The 22,557-nt window shown below is 40.6% G+C and overlaps 4 protein-coding genes across 5 annotated transcripts in view; 2 read left to right on the top strand and 2 right to left on the bottom strand.

Moving 5' to 3' along the window:
* Nucleotides 1-486: 486 nt before the first annotated feature.
* On the bottom strand, nucleotides 487-10,720 carry tubb6 (tubulin, beta 6 class V). The gene is made up of 7 exons (XM_051385866.1): nucleotides 10,569-10,720; nucleotides 8,684-8,792; nucleotides 8,187-8,297; nucleotides 7,287-7,402; nucleotides 6,551-6,679; nucleotides 5,325-6,139; nucleotides 487-957 (listed from the first exon to the last, which is right to left on the bottom strand). The coding sequence occupies exons 1-7, from the start codon at nucleotides 10,623-10,625 to the stop codon at nucleotides 885-887; spliced, it is 1,410 nt and encodes a 469-aa protein (XP_051241826.1). The 5' UTR covers nucleotides 10,626-10,720; the 3' UTR covers nucleotides 487-884.
* An 877-nt stretch (nucleotides 10,721-11,597) lies between these two features.
* Nucleotides 11,598-15,254, bottom strand: cidea (cell death inducing DFFA like effector a). The gene is made up of 5 exons (XM_051385917.1): nucleotides 15,092-15,254; nucleotides 13,394-13,532; nucleotides 13,141-13,293; nucleotides 12,365-12,537; nucleotides 11,598-12,097 (listed from the first exon to the last, which is right to left on the bottom strand). Exons 1-5 carry the CDS (start codon nucleotides 15,157-15,159, stop codon nucleotides 11,995-11,997), a joined length of 636 nt encoding a protein of 211 aa, XP_051241877.1. The 5' UTR covers nucleotides 15,160-15,254; the 3' UTR covers nucleotides 11,598-11,994.
* A 1,757-nt stretch (nucleotides 15,255-17,011) lies between these two features.
* Nucleotides 17,012-19,721, top strand: hus1 (HUS1 checkpoint clamp component). 2 transcript variants are annotated; one of them, XM_051385903.1, is made up of 8 exons: nucleotides 17,012-17,201; nucleotides 17,723-17,882; nucleotides 18,225-18,401; nucleotides 18,512-18,619; nucleotides 18,716-18,790; nucleotides 18,952-19,051; nucleotides 19,133-19,267; nucleotides 19,350-19,721. In XM_051385903.1, the coding sequence occupies exons 2-8, from the start codon at nucleotides 17,727-17,729 to the stop codon at nucleotides 19,430-19,432; spliced, it is 834 nt and encodes a 277-aa protein (XP_051241863.1). In that variant the 5' UTR covers nucleotides 17,012-17,201; nucleotides 17,723-17,726; the 3' UTR covers nucleotides 19,433-19,721. The 2 variants fall into 2 exon arrangements, with proteins under 2 accessions (XP_051241863.1, XP_051241862.1); XM_051385902.1 differs by having other exon boundaries at nucleotides 17,013-17,201; nucleotides 17,755-17,882.
* Nucleotides 19,722-21,715: 1,994 nt separating this feature from the next.
* The window catches only part of LOC127355190 (uncharacterized), a 212,150-nt gene continuing 211,308 nt past the window's right edge, over nucleotides 21,716-22,557 (top strand). The window contains exon 1 of the mRNA XM_051385710.1: nucleotides 21,716-21,761. The gene's annotated coding sequence lies outside the window, so the exon portion shown is untranslated. The remainder of the gene's footprint in view (nucleotides 21,762-22,557) is intronic.

The raw sequence follows: 22,557 nt of genomic DNA, 5'->3' as shown, positions 1-22,557 counted from the left end.
TTTCACTACTGGTAAATGCACTTTTAACTACCGCTTTAAGCTTACCTTTGATTTTGTTGTACAACCGTGTGTTGTGTAAGGATTTCCTTGATCCTTTATTTGACTCTCCCCTGTTCTGTTTTTGCAGTTCCTAGTTGTAACCACTAGAGGTCAGTATAAGCCCATGTTCTTCATTAGCAGTAATGAGCTGTGGGTCCATGAACATCAGGGGTTAAAGTGTGTGCTGTTCTATGTTTATTAAATAAAGCAGAGTTGAAGTTACAGGGAATAATTAAGGTTCATTCACTGTGATCCTTTTGATCATTCTGAGGTTCACAAAGAAGAACTTACTCAGGAGTTCGTACTGTGTGTTTCCAAATGTCAGCAGGATGACAACCGCTCTCTGCTGAGGTCCTGGAAGTGAACTATAATCTCAGAGGGTCTGACTCCGCTGCAGACCAACAAGTTTCTATCCATTACGAGAAATATATCACGTAAAATCATCAGTACTGATTTGCTGTTTGCTTTAATCGTACATGAACAAGATAAATTGAATTTTTTCCAAATAAAAAGTATAACACACTGCAGGTCTCTGTTAAAAACAAAGGTTGTTTTACTGTATTTCATTTTCTGTATGTTTGCTTTTTTAAACCATCTTTGTTTATTTGACTGAACTCACTGTCGTAGCAACATTGACAAAAAATGTTTCACATTTAGGGTTCAAAAACTGATCATTTTCAGAATCATCCAGAAATAAACCTTCAGTTTGGGGCGTTAATGTTAAATTTAAACTGTAGACATATTCTACACCAGAGATCCTGACTATTTATAATTCACAGGTCAGACAGGAAGCATTTATGTGGAGGAATTTCTTTGTGTCTCCAGGTGTTGATCTGCCTCTGCCTTTAATTGATTGGGCTGAAGTTGTCTTCCTGCTCTCTGATTGGCTCGTCCAGCTGGCGCTCTGCATTCCAGCTCCTGTTGGAGGAACAACAGTTAAACTTCATGCCAACATTAAAAAATAAAATAAAACCATCATCTGTGTCAAAATCCAAAATGGCAGTATGAAGAATAACACTTTTTTAAATTTTATTATATTTTTTGTGGACTTTGTTTCAGACAATGTTGTTTTGTACTAATTATTTTATTTCACAATATATTTATTTATTGGTTTTATTCCATATTTTAATATATAAATACAAGTTTTGACCATCAATTATGGCCGATATTATAAAAAACATAAATAAAGGTTTTGATAAAATAAAAGATATGGCTGCGTTTTACTGTTACAAAAACTATATATAACCTATTTAGAGTATTTTACTGTCATGGTTTAACAGTTTTTCACTAAACAATATGCACATTTTAAATACTTATTTATATATATATAAACTTTAAAAATGAGACTATTTGAGTGCAGGAGTTAAAGATCTTGTTTTTCCATCATCAGCAAAAAAACATTTTAAATACACACAATATGGACAATAGTATGTGGACAGCTGAACGCTGCAGCCCGCTGTGATTGTGACACCGTGTTCAATAATGTGCTGCTATAACAGCCTCCACTCTTCTGGTTTCCAACAGTCGGTGTTCCAGTTCATCCCAAAGGGGTTGGACGGGGGCCAGTCGAGCTCTTCCACAGTAAGATTGCAGTAAAACTAAAGGCTCCAAAATAGAAATAATAACTTCTGGTTTTGATTTCTGTTTCTGTGGGAATTCAAGGTGCACAGTGGACAATCCTCTGATCTTTATCTCGAGCGTCGCCATCAAGAAAAATGATTCACTCGAACATGAGAAACATTAAACTGTTGGACTTTAGAGAGGATGCACCCTTTAGATTCTACCATTTTTCTAGCGCCACCTTCAGGACAAAGTTGATCGCCTTGAACTGTTTATTAACTCAAACAATTTAAGCATGAAAGATGTTTGATTTGAGTAACTAAAGTACTTACTGTTAAGGTAACTTGGGTAAGTTAAGATAATTGTATTAATTGTACGACCTTAACCTGTCCTATCTGTCAAACAGCCCCTTTGACAATATCCAGTAATCAACCACAGCAACAATACTGAAGCTTTAGAGTCAAAGGTAGACGAGCACCGCTGTGGATTGGCTGTCGCGCTGCATGAGTCTGCTGAATACCTAGAGTTACAAAGAGCCACCAGCAGAGAATAGATCCACAGACATCAGCTCAGGCCGACAGACATGAGCCAAGCGTTTTTGACTTTGACAGCAACTGCTGCTGCTGTTCGTCACATAATCCACAACACAAACAGAACTGCTGGGAAATCAACTCTCACACACAGCGAGGGAGGACGAGGGAGATTAGCAGGCCGCTGGTGGGCTCACTCTCTCTCTCCTGACTGATGTGTTATTTTGTCAGTACAGTGAGGTGACTTCAGGTCCTCAGCAAAAGCCCTCTGCATTTGCTCTTTATTTCAGGCTTCTAGCCGACTCTCGATACTTTTGAGTACCTTACTTTCTGCTTGTATTTCTTAAATCAATACAAAGCAGCTGCACAAGACTTTTGTCTCAAAAACACATGATTTAATTTAATAACTCTTATTAAATAAGTAAAATGTTGACTGTCATTTATAAAAGGGTTATTCCAAAATGAAACAATACGGATGTCAAAGAAAAGTCGGAATTGGAAACAAATACTATAATAAAAGACGAAAAATTGGAGGAAACATTTAAAGCTGGACACAAACAGTCCAATAACAACAGTGAAAATTTGCCTTTTTTTGGATTTCTGGAAGAATATTCAGGAGATTAAACAGGTTTACTGAGAATTTAAAAGGCTTTTTAAAACAAGTAATGCCAACATTTACATTTTTTAATGTATTAAGCCTTAAAGTCTGTTGGCTAATAATAGTTATTGTTGGAGTCATTGGAGGTGAGCATCTCCTCCTGTGTGTTCTCTGTATTATGGGCACTGAATAAAAAGAGACAAACATTTCAAAAAGTCTAAAATGCTTTGAGCACCAATTAATTAAATTATTATCACCTCAAGCAAAGAGGAAGAGACCAAAACCACAAGTTAACAATGTTCATGGCTAGATACCACTATAGGGATCAGTGATTTAAACCTAAATTTAGCCAAAATTCAATTGAAGTTGACTCCTTCACACCTGAGTTGTAAGATTATATTAAGTTAATAGTCAAGTTGCATCAGTGTTTGTAGCTACAGCGGTTGAGGAACAGTCAGAGGATCGACAAAGTCATTAGACTTCATCCTCTGGGGACCATGAATGTCTGTATGAACTTTCATTACAATCAATCTGATATTTGTTGAGGTATTTCAGTCCGGACCAAAGTGGCAGAACAACGCTGCTAAAGCCATTTCTATCATACAGGGCTAAAAACCGTTCTAACAACAGTCATAAACTACCAGGATAATTAAACAGAAAGAAGAGCCTGAACGAAGTGCCAAACACTTCATGTATAACATAAATATGCAACAGCAGGGACAGATCCAGTCGAACACACAGATCACAAACACAGAAGACATAACAGTGTCAGGCCTTGAAAGAAGCTTTTATTTCAACCTCTCTTCAGCCACTCTAGACGTGTACAAAAATCACAGTCTGAAAACAACAAACACAATACAGTACAAAAAGGTTTGATCAGGCTCATGTGTCTGTTAGAAATGACATAATCAGAGTTAAATATGCCTTCAACTTGTGTATATCAGTGCATTTATTAACATTGCCAAGATTCAATCCAATCCAACCAATCAGCGCCCTTTGAAGAAGTACGAGAAGACGCTGTTTGTTAAAGAGCGATGGCGACTGCCAAAGAGGTTAGCGCAGATGAGAACGGCACTGAAGGTTTTTCTCAGTGGAAAAGATGTTCGTTATATGGTTCATTGATCTGAGTGGTTGAAGTTCACCTGTGACAGATGCTGACAGACAAATGGTTCATCCAATCAAATGCAAAGTATTCTTCTGAAGGTGTTTCCCAAACAATTTCAGTTTTTGATTGGTCTAATTAACGGAGAATATGTGGTGAATTTGCATTAATTGTATTAATATTTTGCTCCTTTACTTACTTCAGAGGTATTGGCATTAAACAATGATAAATTACTGCAAAATAAATGTTTATTTCAATAAATACGTGTTCCCCCTTTTTTCCAAGTAGCCAGTTAGCCTAGAAGAACCTTTATGTTAAAACTAGCCATATATAATTTAACTATCTCGGCAAGCTAGTTAGATGGACTGAACTAACATCTATATATGCCACTTATGAATGATAATAAATCATTAATATTTGAAGTCCGTCAGTGATAGACGCTGATAAACAGATTCCAATAACGACGCAGTCGGTTTGTACATTTGTGATGCCTAATGCACATATTCACTTGCACATTCGCTATTATTATTGTACCAACTGCTACCAGATACTCGGTAGCTCGTACTTAAACAACAAAATGGGTAATTTGTCACCATTTATGATTGGAAGTTTGGTTAGGTTCAGGCTCATACTACAGGAGCTTCAGGCCGATTTATCCTTCCCGACGATCGGAGGAGAAATCTGGCCCGGATGTTCAGATGGGTTTGAAGGGTTTATAGATCCATCTTAAACATCCAGACCTGCTCGCAGAATCATCTGGGCTGCCCCAATTATTTTCAATGTTTAATATTTAGGAGTTAAAATCTGGATGATGTCAAGTATGGAAAAGAGAAGAAGAAGAAGAGAAGAGCTGGAGAGAAACATCCTGACAGCGTTAGCGCTACCCCGACCGTTATCTCATCCAGATTTTCTTTCTGCTTTTCAAATCATTAATGTTACTGAAGCAGTTTGTTTCATTACATCAGCATCCATGTTGTTTTCATCAAAATCTAAAAAAAGTTAGAGAACGATTGCGGTCGCCGTTAAAGAAACCAAAGTTGACGGTTGGTGAGACAATTCGACGATATTACTGTATTGGTTGAAGTTTGCCATGAACTTGAGCCTTTTACTCGCCAAAGAGACAAAATAAGTCTATGGGAACACATTTTTAAGAATCAAAAAATCACTGCAAACAATTGTTTTGATTTGGATTAATTAGTTCAGGAAGCTTTGAATTATTCAATTAGATGTCTTGTCTGAAATAAAATAATAAAATAAGTTATTATTACCGTTACAAGGAACGAAGTACAAAGTCTTTCTCAAGTTAAAGCAGTATTAATTTTAATAATTAAATATTTTAAGTTGTGACAAATGTTTAATATTTTGACTTTGTTAAGAGTTAATTATTTGAACTCAAACTGACTTAATCGTCTTTGTCTTAGTGTTTCGTAACTACTGGATGGTCGCTCTACCAGTGTTCCCTCAGAGTTTTACCAGTTTTGTTCGGTCTCCTTACTCAACAATCTCGTCCTCCTCGTCCTCAAAGTTCTCCTCGCCGTCGTTGGCGGTGGCCTCCTGGTACTGCTGGTACTCGGACACCAGGTCGTTCATGTTGCTCTCCGCCTCTGTGAACTCCATCTCGTCCATGCCCTCGCCCGTGAACCAGTGCAGGAAAGCCTTTCGGCGGAACATGGCCGAGAACTGCTCAGAGATCCTCTTGAACAGCTCCTGGATGGCCGTGCTGTTGCCAATGAAGGTGGCGGCCATCTTGAGCCCCCGGGGAGCGATGTCGCAGACGGCCACCTTGACGTTGTTGGGGATCCACTCCACGAAGTAGCTGCTGTTCTTGTTCTGGACATTCAGCATCTGCTCGTCCACCTCCTTCATGGACATGGGCCCGCGGAAGACGGTGGCGACGGTCAGGTATCGTCCGTGGCGAGGGTCGCAGGCTGCCATCATGTTTCTGGCATCGAACATCTGCTGGGTGAGCTCGGGAACGGTGAGCGCTCGGTACTGCTGGCTCCCCCGGGCCGTCAGAGGAGCGAATCCTGGCATGAAGAAGTGGAGTCTGGGGAAAGGCACCATGTTGACGGCCAGCTTGCGGAGATCTGCGTTGAGCTGCCCGGGGAAACGGAGCGAGGTCGTCACGCCGCTCATGGTGGCCGACACCAGGTGGTTGAGGTCACCGTAGGTGGGCGTCGTGAGTTTAAGAGTGCGGAAGCAGATGTCGTACAGGGCCTCGTTGTCGATGCAGTAGGTCTCGTCTGTGTTTTCAACCAGCTGGTGGACCGACAGAGTGGCGTTGTAGGGCTCAACCACGGTGTCAGACACCTGCAGGGACCAAAAGATAAAATATGAAGGGATGTGGACAGAAAAAGGCGACGCAGGGACGGAGAAAAGAAAGATGAAGGAGAGGAGAAGTAAAAGAATTGTTTGTCTGTGGAGTTCAAATACAGGATAAAGAAAAACAGACAGGTCAGATGTTCCTGTAGAGCACACTGAGGTGCAAGAACGCGCACTTTGCAGCCTGATTTCACAGCAGCTTTCCTAAAAGACTGCAATGCATGTTGCAATGTTTTTAGGCATTTTCTGGCTTTAAATAGTTGCAATTTTATTTGTAGAATTAATTCAAGTTCAAGATCATAAGAAAGGGGTTACTGGGAGAATGATTTAGTTGTAGGAGAGAAAGATAAAAAAGCAGAAAGAAAGATTTTGTATTTAACTGGTCCCTCCTCCTGATACCTTAGGTGAGGGCATGACGCTGAAGGTGTTCATGATCCGATCGGGGTACTCCTCTCGGATCTTGCTGATCAGCAGGGTGCCCATGCCGGAGCCGGTGCCCCCTCCCAGAGAGTGAGTCAGCTGGAAACCCTGAAGGCAGAATAACAGCAAACAGAGATGAGAAACATGACAGTAACGTAGATGCAGGGTCAGGCTTGGTTCTCAGATACTTCTGTATTGTATTTTATGTTATTTGGCACTGATGTCATTACTATGAAGATAACCTCATGTCAATGAAACTGTAGATTTACTGTTCTTATGATGAAACAATACCTGAAAATAATCTTTTTTGATCCCTTATTTTGGGCATAAAACATATTATATATATACATATGTTAAATATTGTGGAAATACAAGCAGTGAGACAAGAACTTTGAATTTTTTTATTGCTTTTATTGCTATCTTTAACTATCTAAATTACTCATTTTTTGTTGTTGTCTTTAACTTTTTTATCATTGCATTGGTCTCTTAAATCCTTTTTTAAAGCAGCAACAAGGAGCTTTCATTGTGTGTTGATTCTGGTGGCCCCTGTGGACAAAAGCGGTAGTGCTTGTACCGCCTTGTTTCATTGATTTCAAGGGGAATCTGACTCAATTGGTAATTCTTCCATTGTAAGGAGATTATGATACCAATAAATATAAGTACATAAAGTGCCCCCTACTCATGAGACACAGAAAGATAAAAACCCATTATTCACCTGGAGACAGTCGCAGTGTTCGCACTCCTTCCTCACTATGTCCAGGACCGAGTCCACTAGCTCCGCTCCCTCCGTGTAGTGACCTTTGGCCCAGTTGTTCCCCGCACCTGTCTGACCTGCAGACAACCAATCGGCACAGAGAAAAAGTCTATCTGTGAAATGTAAAATGATAGCCACAGCAGATGGGAATGTGCGTGCAGACACACACGCCTGGCTGGTGACCCATTTCCCAGGCGGGCGGATCGGAGGACCGAGTCGACTTCATTCTGTGTGTGTGTGAGACAGACGGAGAGATCTATACCCTCCCTGCTTCTTCTCCTACTGAGACATCAGTTTATAAAACAAACGCTGGAGTTATTTCAGTCTGTTTACTGTACAAATTTAATGCTGGAAAGATTCCTCGGACCTCTGTAACCACACAAAGTATCTCTGACAGTTAAGAACACAGAGAGATATCTCGCTTTTTAGCCTGTTTTAGCTCCTAGTTTTGGTTTTGCAGCACGTTTCCTGCCTGGTTGGGTCTCAGTGTTTCCAGCAGCAGCTGTTTTAGGCTGATAAAGGCACTGTGCAGCAAACAGACACAGTTACCCCCAAATTCCACGGAGAACAGCGTGCAGATCAACACTGTCAGTCAGTCAGTCAGAGGGGATTTTAAGTGGAGAAACAAAACGTTTTTTTTCTTTTTTAAGGACAAAATACCCAAGTAAACAACGTCGGGCAGGCAGTACGCTCTCGAAGAACAAGACCCGCTCCCTCTGTAGATAAAACAGCTCATTCTCAGGTAACACAACGATCCTTATTTTCAGGTACCTATGAGTCTTTTCACATTAACAACCCTGTAAACATAAAACTGCATGAACCCACAAATGAACCTGTGGAATGAAAGCAGGTGAGTGTTACCAAAGATGAAGTTGTCTGGTCTGAAGAGTTGTCCGAAGGCTCCTGAGCGCACGCTGTCCATGGTTCCTGGTTCCAGGTCGACCAACACAGCCCGGGGGACGTATTTATGTGCTGCACAAACAGAGAAAGACTCGTAACTGGCAACATAAAACTCATAATACCTCACCAGCATCAGTTGTTTGATTGACCACCAACCATTAAACTACTGCACCGGATAAAGGCAAAAACAACCCGCAGGAAGCTTTTAGTGTTGCTTTCAGAGGTGAAATGTGATTTATTTTTCCAACAGGAGCCAAACTCAGACATCAGCAGTCCTTCAGAGGAAGTGTGTGACTCACAGTGACTCTCACACACACACACACACACACACACACACACACACACAGACACACACACACACACACACACACACACACACACACACACACACACACACACACACACACACACACACACACACACACACACACACACCTCTGCTGTTGTATTGTACTTACAGGACGCCTCATTGTAGTAGACGTTGACTCTGTCCAGCTGAAGAGACGAGTCACCCACGTAGCTCCCCGCGGGGTCGATGCCGTGCTCGTCACTGATCACTTCCCAAAACTGAGTCACAGCAGCAAGTAAAGAGAAGAAGAAAAAGCTCAGATAACCTCCGAACCTGGTGACTTCTTGTCTCACACTCTCTGACACCTGAAGTCCAACTGGTGGATGAGACCCAGTTAGAGATTCTGCCCACAGCTGTGTTCAGACACCTGACTGTCGGGGGCATCTCCAGACTCGTTTGACTGGGGTTGGTACAAGAGGAGGAGCGCTGACTTATACAGGGGTGGCATGAAGTGTTTCAGCTTTCTAGTCAATCCCAATTAAAGCAATTCCATCACAGATTGTGCAGAAATATCCAGATACAGTAAAACAACACATTTATACCACAGGGAATAAACTGCGGGTGGGCTGACTGCACTTGAGGGTACCCACATAATCCATTTTTGTTCCGATATATTGAGGTCAGAGGTCAAGGGATCTCTTTGAAAATGGCCAGTTTTTCCAACACTAAAATATATTATATTTAGTATATTTAGTATATTTAACTGCCTTCCTGACATGCTAACCCCAGGTGGTCAAATAGAGTCCTATAAGGTAGTGAGAGGTCATTTAATGTGACTTTTCTATCAGTGACCTAAACCTGTGTGCAGTGTATGGACGTCTTTAACATGCTGCAGCCATTTCTCTACTTTTATTTACAACCGGGGCCTTGTTTAACAAGCTGCGTCACCGCTGAGATACAGTACATACTTTCCACACCGTCATACTGCTTTATTACCCAGCAGCCTTTGTGGTTACAGAACGCAACCCGCTGTTAATTTACTGTATTTTGTTGCTCCTGTATCACTCTCACCTCCGGCTGTAAGTTCACTCCTCTGACTTCCAGCCCAGAAAACTCAGCTGAAATAGTTGTGTGATTGCTCAGAGTGTGTGTGTGTGTGTGTGTGTGTGTGTGTGTGTGTGTGTGTGCTCTCCCAGATTCCTCGAATAGTCTCACAGTGCCTCTGAGTTCACTTCACTCCCCCTCACCACTGTGTTGAGTTTATCACAGGACGGAGAGCACACAACTGAAGATTTTACTGATCCAGACTGATCTGGTTCTGGCCCCGAGCTACGGAGCAGAAATGTTGACCCCCTTAGGAACCAGTTCACAGCCTCAGGTCAAACGTAGTCCGCTACGTCCGTTGTGCCTTAAGTTTTATCAATGAGTGTGATTCAAGGCAGAAAGTATTAATGTATATCAGAGCAGTGGGCCTCCTGTCTCTTCTTAACCCAAAGTCCAGAGACAGAGATATCACATAAAACCTCTCTCTCTCTCTCTATATATATATATCTATCTATATATCTATATCTATAGATATATAGATAGATATATTTGGGGGCTTTTATTGCCTTTAATTGATAGAGACAGCTCAAGAGTGAGGACACGCTGAATATTTAACTTTTAAATATTCTTTAATAAAGTTGTTTAAGTGCACGATCCACACAGAGAAGGTTAAACAATGATATCAGTACTCTGTCACTGTCCTTCCAGACAGTAAAACATTTAAATATGAATGTATCTGCTCCTTCCAGCTTCCCACTGAAGCTCTATGACATTTACTGTCTTTGAGTCATTTCACACTCATTTCCACATTCAGCCTCTATTCTTTGTAATATTTGTGTGTATTGATTGTAAACTTTAAACTAAAGTTAGACACGTTGTTATGGATGCAGTTGCTTTAGAGCAGGAGTACTGACAGTGTATCAGAGCTTTACAGTGAGCATTAGAAGCTGAGACATACTAGCAGCACTTTACAGTAGAGAACCAGGAGCACACACGAACCGGGTCAGTACCTTGGTCCCGATCTGGTTCCCGCACTGTCCCGCCTGGATGTGAACTATTTCTCTCATCTTGTCGTCCGTCTGTCGGTGTGGTTCTCCCCGCTGCTGCTCTGTCGGTCCTCCGCTGCCGGACGTCGGTGTGCGTCTGTCTGTTAAACGGGAGCGCGCGACCGGCTTCATCCCCTCCTCCTCCTCCTCCTCTCACGCGCGTCCACGCGACCACGCCCTGAGGGAACAACCGGGGGTCTATCTGCCCCACTCAGCACAAATAACCCCACTGTTACTGCTGCCAGGTACTGAATCCGACCTCAGGTGTTATTGATCTCTGATTGATTTCTGTAATCCAGTTCCACACTGTAAAAGCTGATCACCTGAAACAGTTTCAACAATTTAACCATGATGTCTTTGATTGGGTGCCAGTAACTCTTCTATGCTGCTCATTCTTCCTCCAACAATTTAAGCATAAAAGTATTTAACTTTAACAAATAACCAATTTATTGTTAAAGTAAATTAAGTTAATTGAACTCAAAACTAGTCGGTATATTACTCTCATATGTATGTGTATAGAATTGATCTAAATGAAGAAACTACAAACGTTACGACTTATGCTGGAATTACTTTCTTCCACTAGAGCTAATTACATCTGACGTACAATAAAACTATTTGGAATTAATTGATTATCCAAATGGTCACATAGAGATAAATGGAGCTACACAGAGTCTAAAGGGGCAACCTGCAGCTGTTGTACTCTGTTCTTCTATACTTTTACTTAAGGATGTAAATGCAGGAGTTTTACTTGTAACAGTGGAATAAATGGTGGTATTGCTGAGGTCTGAATACTCCACACAGTCCACAGTGTGACTCACTGCGGCCAGTGCAGAGGAATGAGGAAGGACACCTGGAGGGGGATTTCTCTGCTCTGTGAGGGAACATGTGCCAGACATTCTTACAGAGAGATGATGAAGCATCGGTCAGCTGCTGCTGGGGCCGGCAGCAGTGTCACTTTACACATCACAGAGCTATAAAACAGGAATCGCTGCGTGCTGATGACTGCTTTATTCTGCAGAGAACAAGCTGTGAGACAGAAACTAAAAGAAATCCAAAGAGTGAGACCTCCAGGTTTACAGAAACTTACAGATCTAGAGAACTTAGAAAAGTCTATTTTTATTAATATCTTTGATTTACAGATGTTAAATTTGTTTTAATCTTTTTCATTTTGGCATTAAATACAAATTTGTGACAGTTGAAATAATTTCCTCCTGACATTCACACACACAGTTAAAACGTGCTCAGTGTCCAGAAGAAGAGGAAGATCGTTCCATTCGGATTAAACAGTGAGCAAGAGGAAAACATTAAAACTGATGGACTGAATTCATCCATTAAGTGGAGAAACACACACACACACACACACACACACACACACACACACACACACTCTCTAGCAGTCGTCCTCTGCGGTGTACTGCAGTAACGATGAGGACGTGTAGAGCAGCAGCTGGCCCGTCAGTCTGGTCAGGCAGGTGAAGCAGCGCAGCAGCAACCTGACAGGGAGACACACAACCCGTCTTCAGCTCCACAGACTGAACAACATTCAGTCATTTACCTTTTTATTCCATCTTTTACTCCATTTTGTGCATGAATGTATTTTATATAATGTTTGTTTTAATGCCACACTGTATATAAATAAACCTCAAACTGCACTAAAGTAAATGCACTCAGTTACTGTCCACCACTGCACTGCAGTATGAGGCGGAGGTCGGCTGCAGTTTCCTCGGGTCACCAGCAGAGGTCAGCAGAGCTCCACTCACTTGAAGACGTGTTTCACCCGGCTGCATCTGAAGTCGTAGGACAGCGAGTACATCTCATACAGGGTGGCCCTGACGGCGAGGCAGCACAGGAAGTCTTTGGGGTGCAGCTTGTAGAGGTCGAAGGTCAGTTTAGCAATCCCGTTCTTCTTTGGCTGACGGAAACTCGGGAACATCTGAAACATACAGGAAACAAAACCTGGATGTGATGCTGGAGAGATCTGTCATAAAGTCTGGACCTTCCTCCTTTCAACAGGGTCAGAGGTCAGGACAGAGCAGGGATCCACCGTAACCTGGTCCAGGCCTTCAGTACAAACAGCCTCACCAACGGAAGACTACACTGGGCAGTTCCTCCAGGATTACACTGGATTATTTGGGGTTTGTTTCAGCCTAAAATTTCAGATTTCACAGCTTTCTAAAAATGTTTCATGCTTTTAGACCTTTTTTTGCAATGTACTTGCAGGAGAGAGTGAACACTGCAAGAAATATTAGCTTTTATTGTACAATTCAGTAAAATCACCAGTAGTGTGGTGACCTATGGCTCAATGATTGGTGAAACTCAGTGAAACTACAGTGATTGGTCAGATGTGCAGAAAAGCTGCGGTTCTGATTGGATATATTTTACTCAAAATCCTGCAAAACTTTGCTTATGATTTATCCTGCATGACTCCAAACATTTTCAGTCAGGCTGCGTTCAAACAGTCTCGGCCAACCGTAGGACCAAAGCGGGCCCCAACTGTGGCCTCTCCCTCTGTATTTTCTCAGGACTTGATGCTCACCTTGTTCTGCGTCCATATCTCTCCTTCCTCCAGCACCATCAGCGGTGTGTTGCTGGGCAGCGACTGGAAGAATTCCTCAGAGTCCACCACAGTCCCGTCCTCCTCCAGGACCACGGTCAGGAACTGGCAGGACAGCATGAACACCCTGACCGCCTGAGACGCAGCACAAAGGAAACCAATCACTGAAAGTGTCACAGTCTGTGCCGCAGAAGATGTGTGACGTGTCTGACAACGTCACAGAAAGGATCTTCACCTGCTCCAGCAGCTCGTCCAGGGAGCACGCCTCCAAACCTCGCCGCCGCCTCCGGCTGCTGGTGCAGACCTTGAAATAGCGCGGCTGAGCTGAGGGCAGGATGTGACGAGAGATGGTGGTCTGGACTGTAGATACAGACCTGCCAGGTTATCAAAAGATTATCAGGTTATAAAATATCAGATTAATAGGACACTGTTGGCTCTCTAACTAAAGTATTTCCTACTTTATACTTAAACTCCTCGACGTTTGTCTGACAGCTGGAGCAACTGGTTCCTCTGCAGGTTCAGATTTTAGAAAGAAAATAAGTTGCCAACTATTTTGATAATAATTTAATTGTTTCATTTTTCAGGCAAAAACGTCAAACATTTGCTTCTTAAATGTGGGGATTTGTTGCTTTTCTTTCGTAAATGGAGCTCATTGACACATTTTTTGGGCATTTTAAAAACGATTAATTGGGAAAGAATAATCGGCTGATTAATTGCAGCCCTATACAGCGTTAAAAGCTGCTTACACCTTAATGTGCTGGTTCCTGGCCCCCGTCACCAAAGCTTCATGGAAGGTCTTTATCTCTGCATTACATTCAGTTCAGGCAGAACCGATATACATTCACACTAATAGAGAAAATATTTGAATAAACAGTGGAGGAGTGTAACTAAGTACATTTACTCAACTACTCCACAGAAGTACAATTTTGAGATACTTTATACTTTCTACTGCAGTTACATTCATTTGATAACTTCAGTTACTTTGCAGATATTATTAATACAAAATATAAAACAACTAATAAATAATGTATTATTATAGATGAAGCCACTGCGTATTATAAAGTAATCAAAATGAGCTCATTCAACAGTGCTAGCATCATACAGGTTTATAGTACGTTAAAAATAATATATATGTTGTTTTAAACATCTATGCATCAGATCGGAAACGTCACGCCGATAATCAATCCATCCCCAAACCAAATCACCGGTTTCACACAAACTTCCTGCAGTTAGTTCACTGTTTGGGTTCATTGTTCAGTTTATCAGCTGCTCTCTGCTGTTTTACATTAGTCTCACAATTTTAAGATTTTAACATTCTTAAAGTTGTTTTGGATGTATTTTTTTCTTCCTCACATTAAATCACATTTTAAACCCATATTGAGAGTAAGAAATAGATTCAAGGCTCCAATGTACAAAAATAAAAATAAAAAGTTCACTTTTTAAGTGCATATATTAAAAGCTTTATTTTATGTTTTCTTTCATTTTCATAGTTTTCTGGCTGAAATTAAAAATAGAGTTAAACATATTTACATTATTGCCTCTTCTGCTCAAGTAAATACTTCCACACCTGTTTTCACCTGTTTCTGCCTCATTTACTCCACAGTGTTTATTTGAATGGTTTCTGTATTGATCTCTGTGAGTCCTGATTTCTTCATTTATCCTGTTTGTATCATGTTTGTCTATTTCGATTTATTTGTTGTTCTTATATTTTGGTCAAGCTGGATGCCTTTGAGTACAAATAAAGTCACTTTTACCGTTCTGGATACACAGAACTGCAAACAACAACATAAACAAAGACATAAAGTCTTCAGATTTAAAAAGAGGAACAGAAGGCCTCAGATCAGAGTGGTTTCCAACATCTGCAGACAGTCAGCTGGTGGTCGACACTCGGAGCTTCCCACTGAAAGAAAACCGACAAGTTTCGTTCACCCACCTCAGCAGAGTCTCCGGAAGCAGAGTTTTGGCGTAATTCACTCCCGACTGGATGGACAGCGGCGCCATCGCGATGCCAATCAATCAATCAGGATCGATAATAGCCCCGTTTAGTTGCAGCGGGTGTGATCGAGGCTGCAGGGACTCTGATCAGCTGTGAGCAACAATATATTAACAACGGCGAGCTGTGATTGGCTGCTGACCAACAGGCCGAGGACCAATAGGACGGAGAGCTGCCTCAAACTGCTCTCATCGATACACGATCAGGAAACTGATCGATTATTAACTCGAGGTGTTTGTTTACATTTTAATACAACATAAAACAAACAAAGTACATATAATATACAGCCCAACATGATAAAGACAGTCAGGTCGAAGATAAATAATAGGACAGCAGTTCAAATGTTTTTATTGTGTAAAATGAAAGAAACATAAAAACTCCAATTACAGTTTAATGTCATTATTAAGTTTATATTCACTATTATTATTAAATGAATATCAATATGAAACTGTGTGTCTGCTACAACAACAGAGCAGCACAATAAAGTAACCCAGGATTAAATGTTTAAATGTTCAAATGTCCTCAACAGTACAAACATTATCAGTTGTTCTTTCCATATAATGCAGAAACAGAACTGTATTTCCCTCTTTAGTGTTTCAGAAATCACCTCTCTCTCCACTCCACTGTCGTTCTTTGGGTCCAGGATGAAGAATAAACCTTTAAACTGACCCTGGTCCAGATATTAAAGCAGCTTACGGAGCTGGTGGTCTTTTGTTTCAGACTAAATGAGATTAGGGTGAACGTTTTAATGTGGTGAGGAAATAATAATCGAGCCTTTATTTGTAAGAGGCAGCAGAAAGGAAAGAACTACAGCACGAGCAAAGGTCATTGTTTAATCCACACACACACACACACACACACACACACACACACACAGGGACAGTGTCTCTCTGCTCACAGTCTAAGCATTAGTGATGTAGGCAGCTTATGGGTCAGCAGGGTCGCCATGTTTTTAATTAGGGAACTTTATACACGTGAGGGGAAATGAAAATATAAAAGGTTCAATTAGAGATTCTGACAATATGTTTCAAAAATAGGACAAAAGAAGAGGTTTAATTTGTAATTTAGCTTCAGCAGGTGTCATATTTTGCCCCAATAAGAAATATAATCATACATAAAGTCTTTAAAGAAAAGGGGAGGTGTGCTTTCAAACTAATGTTACATATTCTTCAGTTATGTTGAAATTAGAATTTATTCAAACAACCTTATTATTATTATTATTATTATTATTATATATATATTATTAATGTTTTAATTAACTAGTTGAACAACCTGAACAAGCAAATCAACAACACAGGAGAAAAAATAATATTAATTCATTTGAGATTCATTATTATTATTATATATTATTATTATCATTATTATTATTAGTGTTTTATTATATATTATTATTATTATTATTATTAGTGTTTTTATTATTATATATTATTATTATATATTATTATTATATATTTTATTATTATATATTATTATTATTATATATTTTATTATTATTATTATATATTATTATTATTATTATTGTTATTATTATTATTATTATATATTATTATTATTATTATCATTATTATCATCATTATTATTATTATTATTATTATTATTATATATTTTATTATTATTTTTTTATTATTATTATTATTATTATTATTATTATTATATATTTTATTATTATTATTTTTTTATTATTATTATTATTATTATTATTATATATTTTATTATTAATTTTTTTTATTATTATTATTATTATTATTATTATTATTATTATTATTATTATTATTATTAACTTTCTTCTGACTGACCGTCTACATTTACCGGAACTGTTGACTCTGGCTGCTGTTTCCGTCGGACCTCTGACACAAACGTACCAAGCGGTGCGCTTTAAAAACCTCCCGCCTGAAGCGGAACCAGCGGAGCTCCCGAGCTCACCGACTGCAGTTCCCGGTTCTGTCGGTTCTGTCGGTTCTGTGGGTTCCCGGTCGGTTCTGTCGGTTCTGTGTCAACATGAAGTTTCGAGGGAAAATCATCGACGTCGCGTGTCTGACCCATTTTACACGTACGTTACGTTACGTTACGTTACGTTACGTTACGTTACGTTACCCTGTTAGCTTCCACCAAACTTCAGCAAGAAAAGTCACATTTGTGACCGGAAACACAAACAGATTAAATTCAGAATGTAGAAGTTTATAATTTCTGTAAGTTTCATAAACTGTTGGAGGCGGTCTTTAATTCGGCGACCTGAAAGAGTTTCTAATTTAAATAAATTAAATATATTTCCATCAAAAGGAACAAACCGTAGTGAACTCTTCAATTAATGGACAACATTAACATTTTATACAGAAAGGTTGTCACTAACTGCTCCCACTCTCTGTAGGGAGGCAACAATACCCTGAATATAAATCACAGAATCACATTTATTTCTCTTTAACTTCATCAAACTTCACTAACTGAAATATTCCCATCAGCTGTGAACAGTTAGAATGATCAGTTACAACCAATCTCTGTAATTCTATTATAATAATGATTATTATTTGTGTTTCTGACGTCTGATCATCATTTTCTCTCGTTTATTAAAAGAAGGATGAAGCTCTTATTAATTCTCTCACCAGGAGTCGTCACCACCATCTCCAAGCTGACGAAGATGTGCGTCCTGCGGCTGACCCCAGACAACCTGTTCTTCGTCCTGTCGGGTAAAGTGGCCAACGGGGGGGTCAGCATGTGGTGTGAACTGTCACAGGTAAGAGTTCCACCTGTCGGGGCATAAAACGGGGTTTCTACGTACGAGTATAAATCTGGCCCCTGATATTAGATATTAAAATATAACTGAGCGTAGCCTAATTTATTGATCAGTTATCTGTTAGCACAGCTGAATATGGGACTGTTTATACCGTATACACTCAATCTATTATCAGTTACTGCAAAGAAAACAGCAAATCTTCCCATTTAGAAGCTGAAATCTGTGAATTTTCTGATATTTTAGTTTTAAAAAGAAGCGAATCGATCTACAGCGTGTTTCAGCTCCAGCAGGTAAAACTGAAGCCTCCTCGCGTGGCTCCGTTCTTATTCTTCCTCCCTGCAGGCCAACTTCTTCGACGAGTACCAGATGGAGGGCGTGTCCTCTGAGGACAATGAGATCTGTCTGGAGGTGACTCCAGAGAACCTGTCCAGAGCCCTGAAGACGGTCCAGAACGCCAAGACCGTCAAAGTCAAACTGACCAAGAAGCACTGCCCCTGCCTCACCATCGCCGCCGAGCTGGTGAGACCGGAAAACAATACGCACGCCGTCTCGCCGAAGACTGAACTGACCATCTGTGTTGTTTTTATTCTGTTCTTATTGATGAGACCCCCCCCCTCTGTCCCGTCCAGCCCACCATGTCCAGCATCAACCGAGTGGTGACTCACGACGTCCCGGTTGACGTCATCCCCCGGAGACTCTGGCACGAGTTCAAAGAACCAAACATGCCCGACTTCGACGTAAGTGGCACACTTTCAGCCTCCAGTGGAGACACTGATCCTGTGAGTCCTCTTCGTCTCTGGAGAGTTCAGAATAAATGTCGTCTGTCCTCACAGGTCAGCATCTACCTGCCTCCTCTGAAGACGATAAAGAACGTCGTGGACAGAATGAAGAACCTCTCCAACTTCCTGGTAGGGTCACATTCCTCCTCAACCATTAAGTCTGTTATTAAAGTTGGATGTATTGGCCACCGTAGCTGTAATCGGTGAATGCTCCATCTTGGGGAAGCTGAAGTAAAGTTTGAGTTTGTTCAGTTAAAGTGTGTGTGTGTGTGTGTGTGTGTGTGTGTCAGGTGATGGAGGCCAACCTGAACGGAGAGATGAACCTGAAGATCGAGACGGATCTGGTTTCAGTCACCACTCACTTCAAAGACCTGGGGAACCCTCCGTGGGGTAAAAACAACCTCACTGTCTGCTTTTAAACACGTTCGTTATCAGCAAATGATAAAATGTCAATCACCTCCGTCCCTCCAGGCGACGACGCCTCCCAGGACGGCGGTCCGTCTCAGAGCAGGGACCCAGAGGCCATGGCCCAGGCCCGGGTGGACATCAGGAAGCTGCAGCAGTTCCTCGTGGGCCAGCAGGTCAACCCCAGCAAGGCCATGTGCAGTAAGTCTGTGCACAGCTGGAAACAGTCCGACGCACAATGTCACGTGACTGAGTTACATCAGCGTTGTCTGTCCTCCCTCAGATATCGTCCACGAGCGGGTCGTCCACCTGATTCTGCTGCATGAAGACGTGTCGCTGCAGTACTTCATCCCCGCTGTGGCATAGACGCTCTGCAGGCACAACTTCTTCCTACCCTCTGAAGTTGGGGGGGGTGCAAAAGGAGGCTGAGCAGTGAACCTGTTCCCCACGCGAGCAAGGACTCCTCTGCACAGGATGTCTTAATGAGACTGAGGTCGGTTCCGGTCCTCGCAGTGGACCTCAGGCAGACCGGAGCCACTGAGCTTTGGTATCGGTGAGGACTCGCTGGTGAAGGTGAAGATGGAACCAGTTGCACTTTAATTGTTCTTTCAAGTTCACGTTGTTTTGTGTTTTTACATTAAAAGTGTTAAAAGTGTCATTTCTTTATTTGGTTTCACTTCCAACATCTTTACAGCTGCTGCTGTTGTTGTTGTTGTTGTTGTTGTTGTTGTTGTTGTTGTTGTCAGGGTTTGAGACGGGTGTCTTGATCCCTTGACCTCTGACCTGAAGATATCTGAATGAAAATGGGTTCTATGGATACCCACAAGTCTCCCCTTTGCAGACAGCACAAGAACATACCGAGTGTATTTGAATATTTCTGTGTACTGAAGGTCCCTGATACTGAGGGTCCCTGATACTTTACACTTCTACATATTTATTACGCTGCTTTTGTTTCTTTCTAAAAGATTTTCTTGTCCCTGATTGGTTGATTTTCTTACTTCCCTTTAAAGTCAAGTTCTCGTGACCCCCCCCACGAAGCTTTGACTCGACCCCCCAGGTTGGGAGTCACTGATTTAGACCATTAGGTCTGTTTAGGGAGAATTAAAAGTGTTTTTTGCTGTGTAACATTTCTCAGGCTGACGAGGATTCACAGCCTCAGTGTTTTACAGCGCTGTTCGCATTAATGACAGAAAACATTCATACGTTTAATATTTAAAGGAGGACGACAACAGAAGAGGAATAAATGAATTATATTGAAGTTATGAGGATCTGTGCTTTTTACTAATTCAGAGAATAACTTAAAGAAAAGGTTTATAAATCATAGATGTATGCACAGGAATGTCTCTGATCCCTCCGGCTGTTCATTTCCTCAAACAAGAGGAGACAGAAGACCTCAGCAGGAAGCAGCCAACCATGAATACCTGCCCTTCAAAATAAAGCGAGGATATAAAAGTGTTAGTGTATTCAAGCAGTAAATTAAAGGTCTCCGCTGTAGATTAACATGGTTTAATGTAAAGATGTGTTTTCTAAATGCTGATGGTTTGTGATTAAAGGTTGAATGGAAGTCCTTTACTTCTAAACATTTAATTTAATTCACCAGAAAAATGACTATTTCATAAATAAACACACTATTAATGCTCAAAGAAACACTTATAAAGCTTAAATATATGTACTTTTACATCAAGGACAAACTTACACACTGTTATTTGTTATTACCAGTGTTGAGCCAGTTAATATGTAATGTAATTTATTACTCATTACTCCTTTATAAAGTATTACTTTACTAGTTATATTAGTTTTCTGCTGCGCCCCATAAAATTAGTAATTGTGTCCTTTCTCCCTAAATTGACTGACGATGATTAAAATCCACTTTTGTTTGTTAAAAGTAATAAAAGTAAGAAATGAATCCGAGGATGGGATTGAAATGATTAGCCTGTAATATTATTACTGAAATGTATTAATAATTACGGTGGCCCTGAGGTGCAAATCACAACGGCAAATCAGAAAACACAACGACATTAACCAAACCGGAAAAGGTAGGTACCCTCGTCGCTGATTGGACAAAAGAACTGGTCCGTCCTTTGAACCGGAAACACAACACCACCAGACCTATGCGTTCAAGTTGCCAAATCTGAAAATTCAAACCACTAAATAAAGAAAATATTGCATTAATACGTCCATGTTAATGTGGGATACCTAAGAGAGGTAGAAACAGGAGTTCCAATAGTCCATATCTATGTGTTTTCTCTTTTTGTGTTGTGTTTTCTGATTTGCTGTTGTGATTTGCACCTCAGGGCCACCGTAATAATGAATCCTTTATGCAGCATACTGTGAACTTGCAGGACAATATGTGGCACATTCCTGTACAGCTCTTCACTGATTTAGTCATATTGTTCATATTGTATCTCATTTTATTTATATTTGTTTATATCGTCTGTTTTTATCTTTATTTATGTTTCATTGTGACCCAACAACTTACCAAAGCAAATCCCTTGTTTGTGAAAACCTCCATGTCAATAAAGCAGATCCTGATTGTTAGTGGGGAAATCAATATTATTATTACACTGATTATCAGAGAAAGTCTTACTGAGGATATTTCCAGGTGTGTTCATTATAGATGGCGGCTTTTATTTTGAAGGACTTGGACAGGAAGGGTGTCAGCTGGTGTTTTCTGGTGGAACTCAGTTGGGAAACGGTAAGTGTCCTGTTATTATTCAACTGTTAGAGGGTCTGCAGGGTCTGCAGCCCCCCCCCTCCTTTAAGGAAATCTTAATGTGGTAACTATAACCACTCTGCCTGTGTGTGTGTGTTTGGGGGGGGCGACCCCCCCTCTATAAATGCCTCAGAGCCTCCGGTCGGATCAGGAACAACCTTATTAAACCTAAAACCAGCTTTAAACGAGGGACAACTACGGGAAGCAGGAAGTGCTCAGATCTGTTCGAAGTAACGCCACGTCACACAAACGTCATTTTATAAGAAAAACGTCACAGACAGTAAATCAACACCTCACACACGTGCTACAAATGTGGAAATTATTCGCTGTCATTTCCTTTATTGTAGCGAAAAATGTAGTTTCAGTTTCGTTTTGTCATCCTGCGAACCACAGAGTCTGTATTCAGTATAATATAATATAAATATGATACAATTGTTTACACAAATTACAGACACAGAATTAAAAAACTCTGATCTCTGAATCTCAGGAAATAATCTGCTCACAATTCATCCAAATCTCTGGTTTTCTACAAACCTCCTGCAGTTACACTGTTCTCTGCTGTTATTATTATTATTGAATATCATTTCAAATATGCATAAAACATACTTTACTCACTGGAAGAAAGGACTCCATTAAGGGAAATATGTTGGCTGATACTGTGGGTTTGACTTTAGCAAAAGGTAGAACTGCTGCAGTTTAATATATACAAATGAAATAAAGGAAAGATCAAAACCAAGATAGATACAAGAGATACGAGATACAAACACAGCCGACAGGG

This window comes from Dicentrarchus labrax, unplaced genomic scaffold (genome assembly GCF_905237075.1).
Source record: "Dicentrarchus labrax unplaced genomic scaffold, dlabrax2021, whole genome shotgun sequence".
In the NCBI taxonomy this organism is placed as follows: Eukaryota; Metazoa; Chordata; class Actinopteri; family Moronidae; genus Dicentrarchus; species Dicentrarchus labrax.
Note: the sequence above shows the minus strand (reverse complement) of the source record. Positions and strands in the feature narration are given on the sequence as shown.